Source organism: Elaeis guineensis, chromosome 3 (assembly GCF_000442705.2).
Source record: "Elaeis guineensis isolate ETL-2024a chromosome 3, EG11, whole genome shotgun sequence".
NCBI classification, from domain to species: Eukaryota; Viridiplantae; Streptophyta; class Magnoliopsida; order Arecales; family Arecaceae; genus Elaeis; species Elaeis guineensis.
In genome coordinates this window covers 74,440,527-74,461,521 of record NC_025995.2, presented here as the reverse complement: position 1 = coordinate 74,461,521, position 20,995 = coordinate 74,440,527, and the positions used below count along the sequence as shown (strand labels likewise).

Below are 20,995 nucleotides of genomic sequence, written 5' to 3'. Positions count from 1 at the left end.
TAGTTTCTACTGACCGTATGGGCTTTATTTACGCTAGATCTTTGTGATCAGCCTCGTTCATCAAAATAAAAAGGGAAGAAAAAGGCATGTGGCCTACATATGTAGCTATGAAAGGATATAGAAAGCTTTTCCAATATAATATAAAAGATATATAAACAATCTATTATATAGTCCCTTTGGTCCTTGCTTGTTAACGCACAATTGTTTCTGGAGCATATTAACCCGCTATTGTTATGATATATTATTTTCTCTAAATATTTTCTATGATTAAGCAACTAGAAACAAATTAAAAATCTTACATGTCAATTTAGAAACTTGAAACCTAGGATTACATCAATAACATAAGGGCCCGTTCTTTTATGGGAAAATATCATAGGAAAGTTGATCAACTTTTTCATTGACCTACTTATTCATGTTCATATGCTTTTCAAGATCGTTAAATTATTTTATATGAGTAGCATTGATTCATGAAATAGAGAAAAATTTTATCTCCCTTAAGGGGTGGCTAAATCATTTTTTCATTAGTCAGTAAAACAGATATTTAATTTTATTTTTAAAATATCTTATTTTTATTTTCAATACCTCCATCATTCAATACCCAATAACTCAATCATGCATTTTCTCTAAACCTAAAAAGCATAAAGGATATTATAAAAAATATAAATAAAGTTTAGCAACTTACCTAGAAAAGTAGTAATATAAAAGAATATGGATAATAGATTTCGAAGCTACATTTTCATGCATAAAAAAATATGAATAAATTATTTTTTATTTAAATATTGCTTGAAAAATATTTATTTAGAAAATATAGATTTTCAGAAAAAATTTGTACCCATAAAAGATCGGACCCTTGGACATGTATAACTCAAACTTGCAGATTTAGACATGGATAAAAAATTACTTAAATCACTAGCACTTCTTATTTATAAATTACTTAAATCACTAGCACTTCTTATTTATATTAAGTTTCACTTAATTATAATAAGGGCTTTGCCAAATACCTAACTATAAGAAATCTAATCAGATGGTATTTTGAAAGCATAAAAACTAGTAAACATCTTGAAATTGAAGTTCAAATCACCCATATAACATAGGGTTTAAAAGTAAATGCATTGTTTATGTATAATAACTTTTTTCTCCTATAAATCTAAAAAGAACTATTCTCCATCTTTCAAATCTAGAAAATTGCATGGTTATCATATTGTAATTATAAAATAGAATTTTTTATGCTATATTTGTCAATGTGTTGGACATCATCTTAAAAAATCAAATCTCACAGCCAAGGTCCATTGGAAAGGGTTGTCCTAGTGTTGGCTCAATGCACTTGACTACCATAGCATTGACCAATCCCAAAAAAAACAATACTTTTGAAAGTTAGAAGTACAGGCAATCTTACAATTTTTTTAAGAAATATGAACATGGATATTAAATAGGATTGATCTACCTATTCTCTGGGCTGGTTTGATACCAAAAAAAAAAAAGAAGAAGAAGAAGATTTAAATTATCTACACAATCAAATGCATATAAATTTATACATTTTTCTTTTTGTATGATTTGGTACAAAGTTTTGACTTGATTCAACTAGTTTTAAACCAATTTTTTGGAATTAATAAACTAAGGATCCATTTAGTTGAGATTAATATAGCATGAAAAAATAAATCCCATATCAAGTTATCATATTTGGTACGAAAAATAAAAGAGAGAGATGATAAAAAGAATGATAGATCTCATATTTATTTTTTGAAGAAAGAAGATAAAATTAATACCATATAGAGGTTGATATTTAATAGATTCTTTAGTAGTAATCTATACTTGATTAAAATACCTCCAATAGATGAAAATGAAAGATGCAGAACGAGATATCGATGATAATAAAAATATCAAAAAGGATAAAGCTCATAAGTTAAGAGTATATATATATATAATCATTAAATTTATTTTAATATCTTTTCAAATTTATTTAATAAAGAATTTCTGTAAAAAAATTAACATGCACGTGGCATTACATAAAAGGCTATATAATTATAATTATTATATAAAATTTGAATAGAGGTGATTATGCTATCTTGATATTAAGAAATTATTTTATGTTGATAACTATTTTGGTAAATTTAATCATAGTCCCATATAAGATTGCCTCCAACTAAACATAATAATTTTTTTCCACTATTATTTTCTGGTGTAATTTTTTCACCAATCAAATTTAGTAAAAATTATTTTTTTTCGTAATCATTTTTTTCAGATAAATAATTTCTAAAAATCATTAGATGATCTTGTAATTTGATATATCCCAACCAAACAAATCCTAAATTTAGTACATAGCTCTAATGATTCTTTAGTTAAACAAACGCAACTCAACTAGACTGCAACCAATTAGTTTCAAACCATACTTACGGAAACAGTTAATTACTGCAAATGCGATCATTGAATATATCATAAGCCTGCTGAAGATGGAAACAGTCATAACCCTTTGATGGATCAATGACCCAAAATAAATAGTGTCGGGGCTCTCTTAAGTGCATTTGGATGCATAACCAGAAAACCATTTGGAGCGAGCAAAAGAACTAGATTTTATTTACCACCGAATGCTTGCTCGGATTGCATCACTTGCTACCACTTTGGTAAGAGGTCGGAGGTTCAATTCTGATTGGAGTCAGCCTCCGTAGGTAGGGCAGGTATAGGCTTTCCTATTCTAAAGGATAGGTGTTTGATTGCATTTTTTTTTTTTTTTTTTTTTACAGAAAACATCCTAAAGGAACAAGATCATCGGTAAGTTATGAGAGGTTGGACGATCAACCGAAGGATCAACTGACGGCTTGCCAAATATGATTGCGCTTGAATGGTACACTGTAATCCAGCCAGCTGATCACTTCATCATCAGTCTCATTTCAAATTCCCATGGCATCCAGGGGAAGCACCATCTGCTAACCATATGGGAGCTCTTACATTCTCATTCTTCATGCCTCTTTTTCAAGTTATTGGGCTGTGGAAATAGTCAAGTCAGGCCATTATGCTAGATGCAGGCAACACAACAAAGATGTCTAATAGGGTCCAATGAGCAAATGGACATGCAACCCATAATCTCATCATTTGTACCACCAAATTTAGCACATGTACCATGTCACTGCATGGATTCAATTGCGCCCATTAACCCTGCATAATGTCTCCCTCCACCTCTAACCCAGCCTTCTCCAAAGAGTTAGGAAAATTCTTGATCAATTCATTCTGCAGGTTTGCTTCGTTAATGCAAAAATCCTCATCTAAAATATAATATAGCTACCAGCTCTGTTGTTAGGACCGTATGAGTTGCGATTTGACTTGTACCATTCACAACGATCCGAAGCTTGGCCGAGTCTAACCGCAATGGAGAATCGAAAAAGTAGAAGAATCATACTTGAATCGCAAACTCATTAGCTGAATCATGCGACTCGCGGATTATCCGATACTATCGAGTCAAAAAAGGTAAGTTCCCAAAATCCCAAATCAATTATTATTCGTTATTTTCGGAAGCCAATGAGTCAAATTTTGGCAAAAAAAAAAAGATCAAATTTTGGCAAAATCTACTTTGCACAAGCAAATCAAAGAGATTTGAAACTTTTGAACTTCTATTCATCTTCTCCAATTGTTTCTCCATCTTCTTTGACTGCTTCGAGCCTTCGAAGATTACAGCGAGAAGAAGAAGAGGTCGTGTGGGGAAGAAAAGTCTCGAAGCCTTCGAAGCATCCTAACGAGAAGAAGAAGAGGTTGTGTGGGGAAGAGGAAGTCTCGAAGCCTTCGAAGCATCCTCGCGAGTTTGTCGTTGGTCCAGTAGATACCTTTTTCCATTGCTCTCTCTGTTTCTTCTCCAAAGCCCTGAGCTTTTTTTTTTATCGGATCGAAGCCTTCTTCTCTGATCTCTCTGTTTCTCTTCCCAAAACCTCAAAGCTTTTTTTTTAATCAGATCGAAGCCTTCTTCCCCATCTCTTTGTTTTTCTTCCCTGAATCCGTCCGATCTCTCTGTTTCTGTTCGTTGAAGCCACCCACAAGGCTTTTTTTTTTTTTTTTGATTGGATGGAAGCTCTCTCTTATGTTTTTTCTCGATGCTTCAAAACCGAGTGGGTTGTGGTCCCCTTTTTTTTTTTTTTTTTTTTTTTTTTTTTTTTTTTTGCTTGGAGCTTCAAAGCCGAGTGGGCTATGGACCTGTGGTCCCGTTGCCTTTGTGTGGTCATATTGCCTATTGTTTATTCATCCGTGGCACAGCCACTTAATCAAAAAAAAAACACAGCGATAAGATTAAGTTTTTTTATTTTTTTGAATAGTTTATTTTTTTAATAATTCTTACTTTTTAATAAGGATCGGCTTACATACTTTATGGTGGGATTCTGTACTGTTGTTTTATTGAATAATGACATATTGAAGAAAAACTAAAGTTGTAGATCGAATTTGAATCATTGTAAAAAATTTGATAATGGTAAAGAGGGTGATGGAAATTGATTACATCTTGTATGTATTTATTGTAACAAAAATTTTTGAAAAAGGATGAATAAAATAAAAAATCATTTTGCAGGATATGCATAATAATGTTTCTCTTAGTGCTCAAGATCTCAAAGAAATTTAATTTTTTTAAAAAATTTGTTCGAAGAGAAAGATATAGAGAAAATTTTTGTTGATGATGTTGAGTACTTTGAAGTAGATGAGCCAAATGCAAAAGGAAAAGAAACTATGGATTTATTATGACAAAAGGAAGGGGAAATATATGGAAATAATGGATAACGAATGAAATAGTTAAAAAAGAAAACCAATAGTTAGAGATATTTATAGATTTCTATATGAACATTCATTGGCATTTAATTTGATCAAAAGCTCTTTATTTGCTCAAATGATGAAATCTATTGGTGAGTATGGGAGGGAATTGAAACTCCTTTCTTATCATGAAGCTAGAGTTACTTTCTTAAAGAAAGAGGTAGCAAGTGTTAATGAATGTTTGATAAAATATAAAGATGAGTAGAAAAAAAAGAATGTTTAATCATGTCTGATAGTTGGACTAATGAAAAAAATCTGTCTATTATTAATTTTTTTGTGAATAGTCCAAATGGGACTATTTCTCAAATCATTAGATATCTCTGATGTTAGTAAGGATTCAAATAAGTTATTTGAATTGCTTGATAGCCTAATAGAGAAGATTAGGGAGAACAATATAGTTTAAGTTGTGACGAATATTGATGCGGGTAGACTCTTAGAAGAAAAAGTATCTTTTTTTTGTAGCCCATTGTTTAGATTTAATGCTTAGTGATATTGAAAATATTTAATTTTTTTAAATATACTTGGCAAGACAAGGCAAATTATAGTTGACATTTACCATCATATTTGGGTTCTTAGTTTGTTTAGAAAATATTCTAAGCGCAAAAAATTAACAAGACCGGCGGTTACCAGATTTACACCATCCTATCTCACTTTGAAAAGCATATTAGATAGGAAGATTGCTTTAAGAGCTATGTTTGCATTAAAGGAATGGGCAAGAAGTACTTATGCATGTAAATTTGAAGCTACCAAAGTTTAAGGAATTATATTAAGTGATAACAGATTTTGGAAAGCTACAAAATATTATTTGAAGTGTGTCTTTCCTTTGGTAAAAGTGTTGAGACTTGTTGATAGAGATACAAAACTGGCTATAGGTTATATCTATAAAGCAATGGATAGAGTAAAGGAACAAATTGACAAAAATTTCAACAATATTAAGAAGAGCTATGATCAGATAATTTACACTCATTGAGATTTGCAACTCCATAGACCACTCCATACGACAGCATATTATCTCAATTCTAACTAAGTCGCACTTTTTTAATTTATATTATTTCATTGATAAATTTTATAATTTTTAATTTAAATTTATTTTTTGATTCTTGATCTTTAGATTTCAATATAATCCTAATTTTAATGCCGATGTTGAAATAAAAATTAGATTGTTCAAGACAATTGAGAGAATGTAGCCAAATATTGAGATAAGAGTCATTATTGATTCACAACTTGAAAAATTTAGGGAGATCGAGAGTTTATTTGGGATGACCACGACAGTATCGACAAGAAATAACAAACAACCGAGTAATTATGATTTAAATTTTATGAATTTATTTTTTATTTATATAATTTAAATTTAATTTATCTTATTTATTTGTCTAGCTCTACGGTGACAAAGTTTTGGAGAATAATGCAAAGAACTTTAAAGGCTAGCAATTCAAGTACTAAATCTTATTTGTAGTACCACAGGATGTGAAAGAAATTGAAGCACATTTGAACATATTTATTTCAAAAAAATGAATCATTTATAGCAACAAAAGTTAAATGCCTTGGTGTTTGTCAAGTATAATATTAACTTGAGATGAGACAACAAAAATGACAATAAAAAAGAGAGATATATGATCCGATATACTTATCAGGTATGAAATCGGATGATGAGTGGATAACCGAACAATAAGAGCCATGCTTACCGAATGATGTGTCTTGGTTAGATATAAATGAATGTTTTAATGTTGATGAGAAACCTAATAATAGAAAAAAAAGAGAGATATACAAATTATTTTCTAATTCTTTTTTTAAGTTTTAAATTTTTTAAACAATTACATTATTTTCTTATTTGGCTTTGTTGATTCTTAAAATATTTTTGTAGGACTAAGGAAGTTAAATCTTGATGGTAAAGATAAAGAAAAAGAAAAGGTTATTGAGAAAGATATTGAAGTGATTGAAGATGACGAAATTAATGAGAAAAAAGAGGAGGAAGAAGAAAATAATCAAGAAATGATTATACTTGAAGATGACAATGATAATGGCGGTAGCGGCGGCGGCAACATTAGCCTTGAAGATGATTACGATGATTGAAGATTCTATTTAGTTTTTTGAGTGAACAGTGAATTAATAATGCTTAATATTTATTTTTTATTTATATTTTAGATTTAGTATTTTAAACTTATCTATATTTTTTGAGTGTTCATTGATTAATAAATGATATATATTTAGATTTTACTTTTATTTTTATATTTCTTAAATTATTTTGTTATACAAATAATATAATATTGATTGGGATTCGGACTCATATTTCTTGCAACGGAGGCAAGTGCCTTTCCATTTAGACGACGTGATCATCAAATTCATTGCACAAAATAAGATATTATTATATTTTCATTATTTTTATAATATAAATTTTATTTTTATGTTAATATTTATCATTTTATAATAAAAAAATTGAATTTGTTATTGAATCTTATGATTTAAGTCATGATTCGAGCCATGATCCTAAGTTAAAGTACGGACAATTTACGAGTCGAATCTCGGTTCGACAATTTTGACTCTCAAAAGAACACACTACCTTGACTTTCTCAAAATCTCAAAAAATTTTTGAGTAGAAATTTCATTTTAAAATTTTTTTCAAAAAATCCAGCTATAAAAAATTCAGAAACATAGACCTCTCCCCCTTCTTCCACCTGACTCTTTAATTTTAAAATGCGAGTTTTGAGAACCAGTGATTATCCTTCTCCAAATCTTACCGCCCAACTAGAGAGCAAACAACATATGTTCCACGGATAGAACAGGGTGTATGGTCAGTCTATAACCCTCAACTTCACGAAATTGTAAACAAAACCAACCCAGGAGGCATGGTGTTGAAATCGTATGGTTCAGCTGCCAAGAGAAGACCGACCAACTCAGACTAGATAAAGAATGGAACAATTTAAGCATACACGCAACCCTCAAATGAGCCGGAAGAACCATCCTCCTGGATTAAGACCTGCTACAACGAGATGCAGGATGGTAACCAGTCAACACAGCAGAAGCGCAAACTAGTCATTAAGATCAGAACTCTTTACACCAGAATTCATCCAAGAATACATTATTGGATTTCATCACAAGCAAATGAAACCATTAATCTTTCTCTTTCACTTACAGCAACACAGACACCATTAATTTTTCTCTTTCTCCTACAGACGCAGATGGAGATGTATGTGTGCGCCTCCATTAATGAAGCTATTATCACCCCCAGAAGTTAGTTCTAAGGACAGAATCCAACAACTCTCCTAGCACCAGCCATGCATAGACAAAACAAAAAATAATTAAAAAAAAAAGGAGAACCTGAAGACAGCTTGCAATCTCTTGACTCGCCCTCAGGAGCTAGAAGTGCTCCTATTTAGATAGTTGACAGAAATTGCTTGCAGATTTTCATCATTACCATGTTTTTGCGCTGGAGAACATACTCAGCCAAGAAGTTCTGGGTGAGGGTTGTTCCATATTATTGCCAAGCGAATCAACTGCTTATTCTGATTTTTCCAACTACATGTTTACAACTGGAAACTAGACAGCAACCTGATGAACAGGAGAAACAGGTGATCTGTTCTTTGATCCAACCAAAGCTCCCACCCATGCTCAGGCCAGACGGGCATGGTTTGTCCTACAAAAACTGCACCTAAAACGAGAGCACTAGTGCTTAGAGGAAGCCTCCTACCCCATAACCACCAGTAGATTCTCTATATATGGCCAGTGCTTCTTCCATGACCTGAGCTTGAGATAACAATTGTGCTCTTTTCTTGCCAGATGGATGAGTGGAGAGATAGTCTCTTAGTGCTGAATCTCCCCCAATCTGTCCCAGTTTCTCATAGACCTTTGGGGCCACACGGGGGTCATATCCAGCTGCAGCAAGTAGCAAGAGACCTATATAATCTGCCTCCATTTCCATCCTGACAAGACAATCCATCTATGAACAATATATATAACAAAAATGCACCGACTTCATCTGTGAACAATGTATAGAACTGACAGTGATGTGATAATCAAGTTTCCATTTTAAAGACTAAATAATAACATAGAAGCAAAATTTTAGCAACCACAGTCTACCAGAATCAAGGAAGCAATGTTAGACATGTCAGAAGTATTGAAAGTGTCACATGCTACAATATCTGCAGATAAAGTTATCAAAGCATATATCAAATTCCAAGTAACTCCCAACTCAAGTTTCTGCAGGAATAAAATCATATATCGCATGGTTAAACTTAAAACTGCTAAATAGCTACAACATTGTATGCAGAGGCAATAAAAGCTACTCGCATAACTAACAGTGCTCCTAGTGATAGGATATGCAAGGAAATATGGTAATACCGAGGTTGCAATTCACTTAACCAATATGCATTATATTTAGAACAATATATCTGGTTAAAAGCAAGTTTTTTGTTTGAGCTATAGTTTTATGGGTCCATACAAATTATGATTGCCAAGAAGTTTAATGACAATTATTTTAGCAACTTAACAAAATGTTACAAGGTCATCCACAACTAACCAGCAAGATGATGAAATAAATGAAACAAAAAGAGAAATCCAAAGATCAAGAAGTCCACTAGCATCAAAAGGAATATCAAGGACTACAAAAGGACAAATAAAAAATCAATGAAAAACCATCCAATCAAAAATATTTCAATGTGTTAGCTATGGTTAGTTAATTTCTATTTTTCCGTCTGTCATACTTGGTCATTATCTTCTATAAGATACTTTCATAGTATTTCGTGAGCAGTTTTAGTAGTCCTAGAACTCAAGACTAAATTGAGTTATAACTGGCATGTTGAAGTCCTCCATGCATTCACCTGTTGTCTGTTGTTTCCTATTCAACTAAAAAGAATATGATATTGATCCTTATCAAATAGCCACACAAGGGCAGGTTTAGCACCCTTCGCAGGCTTCCGTGTTTTCTTCACTATTGCGTAGAAGCCTTTGAAGATTATAGAACATTTTTGCTCTTCATTTCTTCAGTCAATACTAGCGATTCAATCAGCTCACCTATTGGTTTTCCCCACAACAGAAACCACGGTTAAACCTAGAAGTCTAAGAGGACCATCTAAATATGCATTAGGACATTTAGTGCCTCACATGAGTTGTACATACTATTGGTCCACTGAATGCCAGATTTGGTCAAATTATTCTAGGTTTTTCTGACTGCCATAAAAGTAGAGGCTATCCATCATGATAATCTTTTTCTTTTTCTTTTTCTTTTGTTAGATATCTATTATGATTATCACTGCCCCAAAATTCTCACAGAAAAGTTCAGGTTCCCGCTTGTGCTTTTGTAGTAGATGTAAAATCATTGCTTGTATCATCTTCTCAACACGTGCAGCACAACCCATTAATAAAGTACCATGGAGTTCATTCTGCTATTAAAGGTTCAAACTATCCACATGGCATAGTTCTGATATATTTAAATTGTAACTAAAAATCTCTGCTTAGGTCTTTAGGGCATATCATTTTGGATTCTCTTCGGGGCATATCATTTTGGATTCTCTTCCTCATAAATAGGACATCTTCACTTGAGCATCTGATGAGTGATGTAGCTTCTTTCTAATTGAAGGCTACACAGAGAAAATATATAACTGTTGACTGATTCATATATATAATTAAACAAAGTCAGATCTGACTTGACTGGATGGATCTAATCAGTTGCAAAGAAGTAATGTGCTGTATTTTCTTATACCATTAATGAGAACTGAATAATATGGAAAATGTGAGAAGAAAAGTAGAAAAAAGAAAGCATAGGGTAGAGAAGAAAACAAGAGAGAATGAAAACAAGAAAGAATAAGAGGAAGAAGGGAAGGAGGCCTGCTGCCTTTTTGTACAATTCTAAGGCCAGCAAAATAGCCAACCACCTTTATATAGCTTCAGTTACCCACTACTCCTAACCCTGTTTAGGACCCTCTAAGTTAGGAAACCAACCAAGCTAAAACACAATCTGAGACCCCCTATTTTCTAGGATAATCTTTGTATTTCATGGTTAATGTTCACAGTGCTGTAGCATGAAGAACACTTGTGAATAATATGCTTCAATACATTTCCCACTAAAAATAGAAAATTAATGACTAAAAAACTGAACTAATAAATTAAAATTAAACAATTCAAAAATGAAATTGCATCAATAGCATCCATTGCACGTTCCTTGTCCTTGAGCTTGTTTGGCTGGAGCGATTTTCAGTTGTATACGGATGTAATATGCCTTTACCATGATAAGTGGTCTTTCTGGCTAATCCTCATTGCTTTTCCCTGACAGTTTATGGGGTCATTGGTGGCATAGGTTGGAGAGTCAAAACTTCTTTTAGTTGAAATTATAGGTGCTGGCTTGTGCATTGTGCCAAACACTGAGGTTGTACAACCAATGTGGTGCGGACACCAGAGCCATCAAAAATCGGCAACATGATTTAAGTTCGATTTGGATCGAAGAAGCCTCATTAAATTGATTCTACTTCAGTTATTTATTTTCAGTCAATAAATTTTTAATGTATTTGACTTTGGGTCCATAGGGCCATACTTGGATTTGTCCACGTCACCTTTGGAGCCACCACTCTCCACATGCCAAGAGAAGAAATATACATGCCAGCATGTGATGTGCTCATGCCAAGTTGTGTCAAGCATCAAGCACCCACATGGAGTTCCATTTCTTCCTTAGAATTTCTTAAGAGTTCTTGCTACTTACTTATTTTGTTGAAGGCTGATTTCTTTCCTATGGTAGATTATAATACTTTACTTTTTTGTGGAGGGTTGATTTCTTCCTTGTAAAGATAAGAGATTCCTAAACAAACAGACCCTTAGAGTCCTATATAAATCCTTGTATCTTCCATGAAAAAGAACAATGAATGATTTTACAAACTCACAAATACTTGTGTCAATCGCTCCGAAAGGAGAGGGTGTGAGACCCAAAATCGCCCCACAAGGGGAGGGTGTGAGGCCCACTTTCTATCCTATTCCTTCTACTTAAGATTCAGTGTTCCTGCGACTCTGATCGACTCCACCATCTACCCACGCAAGCCTATTCCGTCAAGAGAAGATCTGTCTCCTCCAGAATTTTCATCTGTCGTGCTGAGAGGAGTGATTTCTTATTCTACAGATCATATGCTGTCAAGGACCTTCGTTCCTTAACAGTTGATCTTTGATTTAATTTTCATCCGATGTTGGTAAAGACCTAGTTCTTTATCGATGGATCTGTTTGGTTAAAAGATTAAGAGCCCTAATCAGAGTAGTTTCTTAACTACCACGATCCGGAATCTTATCATCTTCTTGGATTTTCTCACGGGTTTAATATTTTATTTTCTCTCGTTCCATTCTTATTTCTTTTTTTTGTATTTACTCGTGAGCATGTTTAATTTCTGCTATCTGTTTATGAAATTCTCTATTACTAGTTGTTTACTGATCTCTCGAATGGCATTCATCTGTATCATTTAGATTGATCTCGCTTTAGTCTCGTATCAATCAATCACGTCTCCTGAGCAGAGTATAGGCAACTATACTGTCTGTCCTGAAAATAATAAGCCCCTGGCTGGACGTGATTTGTTGTTGATAAACAGAAGAGAGCTTGATCATTAGGATCGATTTTTTTTCTCTCTTCTTTAGGGTTGTCCCGCATCAATTTGGTATCAGAGCCGGTTGATTAGAGCTTTAGTTTAAATTCAGCAATTTAAATTTTCGCAAGTTAAATTTTCGCACTCTAAATTTCGTACTTTACTTTCAAGTATTTTAATTTTTATTGCACCTTATTTCTGCATCTTAGAGTTGCATGACCACTAGATCAGGTACCTGGTACCAACATCCTACTTCCCCACCCAACACCAATATGGATCCCAATATAGCAGCCATCATTAATGCTCTGACTGAAAAGTTTGATGATATGAAAAATTTTATGAAAGCCATGGATGAGAGGATAGTGGTATTAGAAGAAGCTAGGCAGAAACAACCTGAACCTGAGTCTCTCCGACTACCTATAGGACAAAGAGGTAGGAATCTAGAACTTGATCGACCTATAGGAGCACGCCCGCACCATAACCAGTTCGATCAAGATGAACATATTCTTAGGAATGTGAAAGTCGAAGCCCCAAGTTTTGATGGTTGTCTAGATCCGAGAGAGTACCTAGATTGGGAATCAGGTATGGACCACTATTTTGGATGGTACGAAATGTCTGAAGCAAGGAGAGTTAGGTTTGCTAGGATGAAATTGGTGAGGCAAGCCCGACTTTATTGGGAAAGTATTGAACGTCTTCTCAATCAGAGAAGACAAGATCCGATAGAAACCTGGGATGAGATGAAAGAAAAACTCAGAGAGAAGTACCTCCCCACCTCTTACCAACAAAGACTTTTAGATCAATGGAAGAGGCTTACTCAAGGGAATAGATCAGTCACCGAGTATATCATGAGATTTGATGAATACCTCATGAGATGTGGAGTAGCCGAAGATAGAGTTGTTACCTTATCTAGATTTAGAGCTGGATTACGAGAGGATATTCAGCGTGAGCTCTTTCTGCGAGAGGTAACCACGTTGGAACAAGTTTATCAACTTGCCTTAGATTTTGAAAGATTTTCTAGTATTCGACTCCCCGTCATCCTGAATCCAACCGAGTAACCCTTCTGGATCGAGACCTAATATTAATCAAACTCCTAGTAACGGACCTCCACTTACAAATTCTATTGGAAGAAAAGAAGATAAAGGAAAAGGAGCTATAGAGAGTTATCAAAAGGAAGTAGTTCTCGATCTCATTGCTTCAAGTGCCATGGTTACGGTCACTTTGCTGCACAATGCCCCAACCGATCATTATCATAGAAGAATTAGAAGGAGAAACTCTAGAAAATATTAGGAAGAAGTTTATGAAGCTGATCCAGATTTAGCCAAGCAATTTGAGAGTACTGAGGACATCCTAGGTTATGCCACACCTGAGTCAGACCTTAGGCTTGAAGTCGTTAGGTATGTCCTAGCCCAAACTAAGGAAAGTGAAGACTGGCGTAGGACCTCTATTTTTCATACCTTCATAAAATTTGACGATAAAATTTGTAAGGTGATCATTGATAGCGGTAGCTGTATCAACGCCATCTCCACCGACACGGTTAAGCGATTAGGATTAACTCCTGTAGATCATCCCAGTCCAAACCGTGTGTCTTGGATTGATTCCTCCTCTATTCCCATCAAATTTAGATGCCGTGTGTCCATCCAGCTTCATTCCTATCAGGATCATGTGTAGTGCGATGTCTTACCCATGAAAGTCGGAAGTATCATATTAGGTCGGCCTTGGCTATTCGACAATGATGTTACGATTTATGGCCGTACCAACTCTTGTAGCTTTACTCATCAGGGTAAGAAGATCACGATTAATCCTTCCCCACCTAAGGCTACTAATAGAAAGATAGACGATGGACCAAAAGAAAATCTTAAGAAGAGAAGCCTCAATCTGATAGGTGCTAAAGAATTAGAGACGACCATGAGTGAAGGATCACCAGTTTGGATGCTTGTTGCTAGAGAAGTTCGTGAGGATTCTAAGGTGGATTATCCTAAGGAAGTAGCTAGCCTTCTTACTGAGTTTCATGATGTCTTTCCTGAGGATCTTTCAGATTACTTACCGCCTATGAGAAACATTCAACATGCCATTGATTTAGTTCCTGGATCTACCCTACCCAACTTACCCCACCATAGGTTGAACCCTAATGAGCATGCCGAGCTACAAAGACAAGTTGGAGAGCTAATAAAAAAAAATTTGTGAGGGAGAGTTTGAGTCCTTGCGCGGTTCCTACACTACTGACTCCAAAGAAGGATGGTACATGGAGGATGTGCATAGATAGCCGTGCCATTAACAAGATCACCATTAAGTACCGCTTTCCCATCCCTAGTTAGATGACATGTTAGATATGATGGCCGGATTCACTATCTTTTCTAAGATCGATCTTAAGAGTGGTTACCATCAAGTAAGGATTAGACCGGGAGATGAGTAGAAAACTGCTTTCAAGACAAAAAATGGTTTATATGAGTGGATGGTGATGCCATTTGGATTATCTAATGCCCCTAGTACCTTTATGAGGTTGATGACCCAAGTACTACGACCATTTATAGGAGTATTTGTAGTCGTATATTTTGATGACATTTTGATCTATAGTCGAACTAGGGAAGACCATTTAGATCACCTCCAAAGAGTGTGTCAAGTTCTTAAAAAAAAAGCTTGTATGCTAATCCTAAGAAGTGCGCTTTTATGACAGACCATATCATCTTTTTAGGTTTTGTTGTTACCCCCAATGGTGTATCTGCTGATCCTGAAAAGATTAGAGCAATAGTTGAGTGGCCAGTGCCCAAGAGTGTGCATGACGTGCGGAGTTTTCATGGATTAGCAACCTTTTATCGTAGGTTCATAAAAGGATTTAGCACCATAGTCGCTCCCATCACTGACTACATTAGAAAGAAAATTTTGAATGGACTAGGGCAGCCAATAGAGCCTTTCTAGACATTAAGGATAAGATAACTCATGCCCCAATCTTACGTCTCCCGATTTTTCTAAGGTTTTTGAAGTAGCGTGCGATGCGTCAGGAGTTGGGATTGGTGGTGTCCTTAGTCAAGAAGGTCATCCGGTAGCATACTTTAGCGAGAAACTTAACGATTCTAAACTCAAGTATTCTACCTATGATAAGGAGTTTTATGCGGTAATTCAAGCTTTAAGATATTGGAGGCATTACCTACTACCGCAAGAATTTATTTTGTACTCTGACCATGAGGCCCTTAGATTCCTGAATTCTCAAAAGAAATTGAATCACAGACACGGTAGGTGGGTCAAGTTTTTGCAAGCCTATACTTTTGTTTTGAAACACCGTGCAGGTGTAGAGAATCGTGCTGCTGATGCCCTGAGTCGTCGTCATACTTTGCTGTCCACCGTTAGTATAGAAGTTGTTGGTTTTGATAAGGTTAAAAAAATTATAAGTGTCCAAATTTTGGTGACATACTTACCGCTTTACGTAAGGGGCCATCTAGAGAACGTAGTGAATATACCCTTCAGGATGGTTACCTATTTAGAGAAACTAGGCTGTGTATCCCCCGTACATCTTTAAGAGATTTTTTAGTTTGGGAATTACATGCTGGAGGATTAGCTGGACACTTTGGTAGGAATAAAACTATAGAGTTGGTAGAAGCCCAGTTCTTTTGGTCAAGCTTGAAAAGAGATGTCGCCCGAATTGTTGCCCAATGTAGAACATGTGCCGTGGCCAAGCAGAGAAAACAAAACACCGGCTTATATACACCCTTACCTATACCAGACTGTCCTTGGCAAGATGTTAGTATGGATTTTATTTTTGGGATTACCTAGGACAGCTAGGAAGCATGATTCTATTCTAGTGGTTGTAGATAGATTTTCAAAAATGGCCCATTTCTTGCCCTGTTGCCAAATGTCTGATGAGTCGAAAGTTGCAAGGATATACTTTGATGAGATTATTAGACTACATGGATTGCCTAAAACCATTGTTTCTGATAGGGATGTTAGATTTATGAGCTATTTTTGGAAAACCCTATGCACCTTTTAGGCACAAAACTAAAGTTTTCTTCTGCCTATCATCTGCAAATAGACGGTCAGACCGAAATGGTTAATAGGAGTCTTGGAAATCTTTTACGTTGCTTGATTGGGGAACATATGGGTAATTGGGATCTTTTGCTGCCCCGAGCCGAATTTGCATATAATAGCTCTGTTAATAGGTCCATTGGCATGAGTCCTTTTGAAGTAGTTCATGGATATCAATCTAGAAAACCAATAGACCTCATCCCACTACCCATGCATGCTAGGATTTTCGAATCTGCAGAGTCATTTGCACAGCATGTCAAGAGTCTGCATAAAGAGATCAGTAAAAAAATTAGTATGAGTAATAAAGTTTATAAACAGAATGCAGATTCTCATCGACGTGTTCAAGAGTTTGCAGAGGGAGACTATGTGATGGTTCGATTGAGGCCTGAACGGTTTCCCCCCGGAACCGTGAAGAAGTTACATGCCCGAGGAGCAGGTCCGTTTAAGATCATAAAGAAAATCGGATCAAATACGTATGTTGTGGACCTACCTTCTGATTTTGGGATTAGCTCTACTTTTAACATTACAGATCTTGTCGCCTATAAAAAATCAACTCGGATACCTAGTGAGCCATTTGAGCCTGAACCAATCTTTGAGAGCGAACCTATCCCTGAGTGTCCACCAGCCAAAATGTCAGCAAAACACGATCAGATTGACAGAATTTTGGATGAGCAGATCCTTTCCACCGGAGTCGAGGCTATCAGCGGTATCTGGTCAAATGGCGAGGTCGACCGGAGTCTGAAGATACCTGGATCACTCGAGAAGAGCTGCAATGCATTGATCCCGATCTACTTGAGCGTCACCAGAGCGGAATCGACCCACACTCGACAGGGTCGAGTTTTTCCCATCCCGGGAGAATTGGTGCGGACACCAGAGCCATCAAAAATCGGCGACATGATTTAAGTTCGATTTGGATCGAAGAAGCCTCATTAAATTGATTCTACTTTAGTTATTTATTTTCAGTCAATAAATTTTTAATGTATTTGACTTTGGGTCCATAGGGCCATACTTGGATTTGTCCACGTCACCTTTGGAGCCACCACTCTCCACATGCCAAGAGAAGAAATATGCATGCCAGCATGTGCCGTGCTCATGCCAAGTTGTGTCAAGCATCAAGCACCCACATGGAGTTCCATTTCTTCCTTAGAATTCCTTAAGAGTTCTTGGCTACTTATTTATTTTGTTGAAGGCTGATTTCTTTCCTATGGTAGATTATAATGCTTTACTTTTTTGTGGAGGGTTGATTTCTTCCTTGTAAAGATAAGAGATTCCTAAACAAACAGGACCCTTAGAGTCCTATATAAATCCTTGTATCTTCCATGAAAAAGAACAATGAATGATTTTACAAACTCCATAAATACTTATGTCAATCGCTCCGAGAGGGAGAGGGTGTGAGACCCAAAATCGCCCCACAAGGGGAGGGTGTGAGGCCCACTTTCTATTCTATTCCTTCTACTTAAGATTCAGTGTTCCTGCGACTCTGATCGACTCCACCATCTACCCACGCAAGCCTATTCCGTCAAGAGAAGATCTGTCTCCTCCAGAATTTTTATCTGTCGTGCTGAGAGGAGTGATTTCTTATTCTACAGATCATATGCTGTCAAGGACCTTCGTTCCTTAACAGTTGATCTTTGATTTAATTTTCATCCGATGTTGGTAAAGACCTAGTTCTTTATCGATGGATCTGTTTGGTTAAAAGATTAAGAGCCCTAATCAGAGTAGTTTCTTAACTACCACGATCCGGAATCTTATCATCTTCTTGATTTTCTCACGGGTTTAATGTTTTATTTTCTCTCGTTCCATTCTTATTTCTTTTTTTTGCATTTACTTGTGAGCATGTTTAATTTCTGCTATCTGTTTATGAAATTCTCTATTACTAGTTGTTTACTGATCTCTCGAATGGCATTCATCTGTATCATTTAGATTGATCTCGCTTTAGTCTCGTATCAATCAATTACGCCTCCTGAGCAGAGTATAGGCAACTATACTGTCTGTCCTGGGAATAATAAGCCCCTGGCTGGACGTAATTTGTTGTTGATGAACAGAAGAGAGCTTGATCATTAGGATCGATTTTTTTTTCTCTCTTCTTTAGGGTTGTCCCGCATCACAATGTCACCCTACAAAATGTGCAGTGGATGTAGGAACCACATCGCATGATACCTCCTCAGGGTAGATTTTCTCAATGGAAAAGCTAAACAAACACCAATGTTTCACCATAAAAGGTTCATGGCAATTGAGACAAGCCAACTGAAACAGATATTTTCTGCAGTCAATCTTCAAGTTTCGATTCTTAACCAAACAACATTTTCTGCAGTTCCACCATCAATGAAGATATTGTGTGACATGTCACAAGAAAATCTCCCATTCACATTCCAATTACTGCTTCTGTCCATAGACACCTCTATCTATGGAAATGAATTCACCACCATTATCTCCTTCAAGTATAAGGAACCTCTCTTCCTCAGGTTTTACATTTTTAGGATTTGCTGTAATTAACATCATGTTTCTTAGGACACATACTTGAATCCTAAACAATTCTAGCATCTAACACCCTCTATCGTTGCTTGAATTCTAAAAATTCCTCGCAGCCATTCTCTGACAACTATAGCATCCATTGGTGGCTCTATAGACAGGCAGTGGCACTAGCCTGGTTTGCTGACCTGCTAAACTTTGATTCGGTTTGTGTTACATTTGCAAGGAAACATGATGCATCTTAACTAATGAAAAATCAATCCAAGCTGTGGATCAATGTAAATTTGTAGTTTGATGTGAGAGATCGCATTTACAATCAATTAATATGTGAATATATTTCAGTTAAGCAGCATTTTCTGAAATACAAAAATAAAATTAGATCTATGCAGAAAATTTTCATAGAAGATTGATCCTGTCTCAAAATAATTAAGACATGAGACAGAAAGACAAAAGGAATGAACAGGAAGAAGAAATCAGAAATAATGCATCAAACTGTCCAAAAATCAATCTCCCCCTTTTATAACAAAATACATAATAAAGGCTTACTAACTTGAACTGCTTACTTAACTAGGACATCTCAAACTTTCAACCTAAAAGGAAATAGGAAAAGGAAGAATAAGATACTCATAAACTCTCTAATAATTGCATACATCATATGTTTAAAAAATGCAACAACAAAAGACATCAAAATTAATTTGAAAGTCAATTCCAAAAATTTAAAACCTCTCCTAAACCAAACTAGACCTAGAGTATCCCTTAGATATTATTGTTTCCCAAATTAAGGCAGCAAAACCACTAGAGGAACAGCCCAAGCAAAAAAAAAAAAAAAAAGCAAACAATTTGAATATATCTAACCAGCTTTTCTACAATAACAATAATTGAAATAAAATAAATTACCTAAATTCAAATCTAAAAGATTACAAATCAAAGAATTAATCTGAGGCACAGAAGTGCATAAATATGAGGAAGAGAGAATAAAGGAGCAATGGTAGCTGAAGGAAAATAACAGAGACCATGGAAAAACCTACATAAAGGAACTCATTCATTCATTCAAACAAAAATGTCTTCTAATAATTCATCACTCTTCATAGAACCCTATCATAGACATTCCAACAACCCAAACAATGTCTTCTAATAATAATAGGAATCCCAACTTATGTATAGCAAAATTAGGAGTCTGGTTAAGACAAATTAAACGAAACAAAACTCCTAATCAACCTGAAACTCCACTATCTTGGAACTGCACACTATTTTATCACAAAATAATCAAAATCAGTTAAAAATAAATTTACAATGACTTGAAACAATTTCTTATCAGCTTCACCTAAAATGGGACCTGGCCATAAAAATAGGTGCAAAATTGCTAGAAAGCAAATAAAAGCCCGAAAACTGAAATATAAACAGAAGCATCTGTGACCCAAGCCTTGAGAACACCGACTGCGACAAACGATCAAAACTGTCTTTCAGCTGATCAGGTAAGTTACTGTGATTTCGTACTTAGTTTCATATGAAGTCAAATATCATGTAAGAATTGTTAAAAGAGAATTTTGAAGATGTTCTTTCCCTTGAAGGATAACTCATCAACACGTCTCTCAGGAATAAAATGAGATTTTGATTTGTTGTTAAAGAAAGAGTTGGAAAAATTAACTCAGATAAGAGACCAGCAAATTTCATTCCTCGACCTTCCATTCTTTCGACATCACCTATTTAATTAAAACTAAGAATGTAAAAATTATGATCTTATTTTTTTTCCAGTTTATGATTGCATATCAGCAGCTTAAATTTCCTACCAGATGCAACAAACATCTTGCTTCCTTGTGAATCATGCTTAAGCCATATGTATGACATCGAGATAGTAAGCATCACTCCTAGAGTTCATTAAGTAGTAGGATTGGGTAGACAAGAACAAAGTCAAGGGTTTGAAAGCCCCACTCCAACATAGTACTGCCCAAGGTTTGCTATGCCAGAATAGAATCCGAACCAACCGGCCGGTAGTATGGTTTGGTACGCCCCCGTACCATTCTATATCGGGCTCGAACCGACACACTAAAGAGAGGGAAGAGGGAGAACCAGAGAAAGGAAGAGAGAGAGGGAAGGAGAGGGGGATTGCGGAGATGCTGATGGTGGCTGGTAGAAGGATGCGGAGGCCTTCAGATGACCGGAGGAGTGAT

The 20,995-nt window shown here is 35.5% G+C and overlaps 1 protein-coding gene across 3 annotated transcripts in view; it reads right to left on the bottom strand.

Annotated features, from left to right (window-relative positions):
* Nucleotides 1-7,812: 7,812 nt before the first annotated feature.
* Nucleotides 7,813-20,995, bottom strand: part of LOC105042099 (mitochondrial metalloendopeptidase OMA1) — a 37,693-nt gene continuing 24,510 nt past the window's right edge. For 2 of the 3 annotated variants that reach the window (XM_073253816.1, XM_010919197.4), the window contains exon 3: nt 7,813-8,702. In XM_073253816.1, coding sequence (XP_073109917.1) covers nt 8,453-8,702 — 250 coding nt within the window. In that variant the 3' untranslated portion in view covers nt 7,813-8,452. Of the gene's footprint in view, nt 8,703-8,736; nt 8,759-20,995 lie in introns of those variants that run through there. The other variant, XM_073253818.1, reaches the window with a different exon arrangement.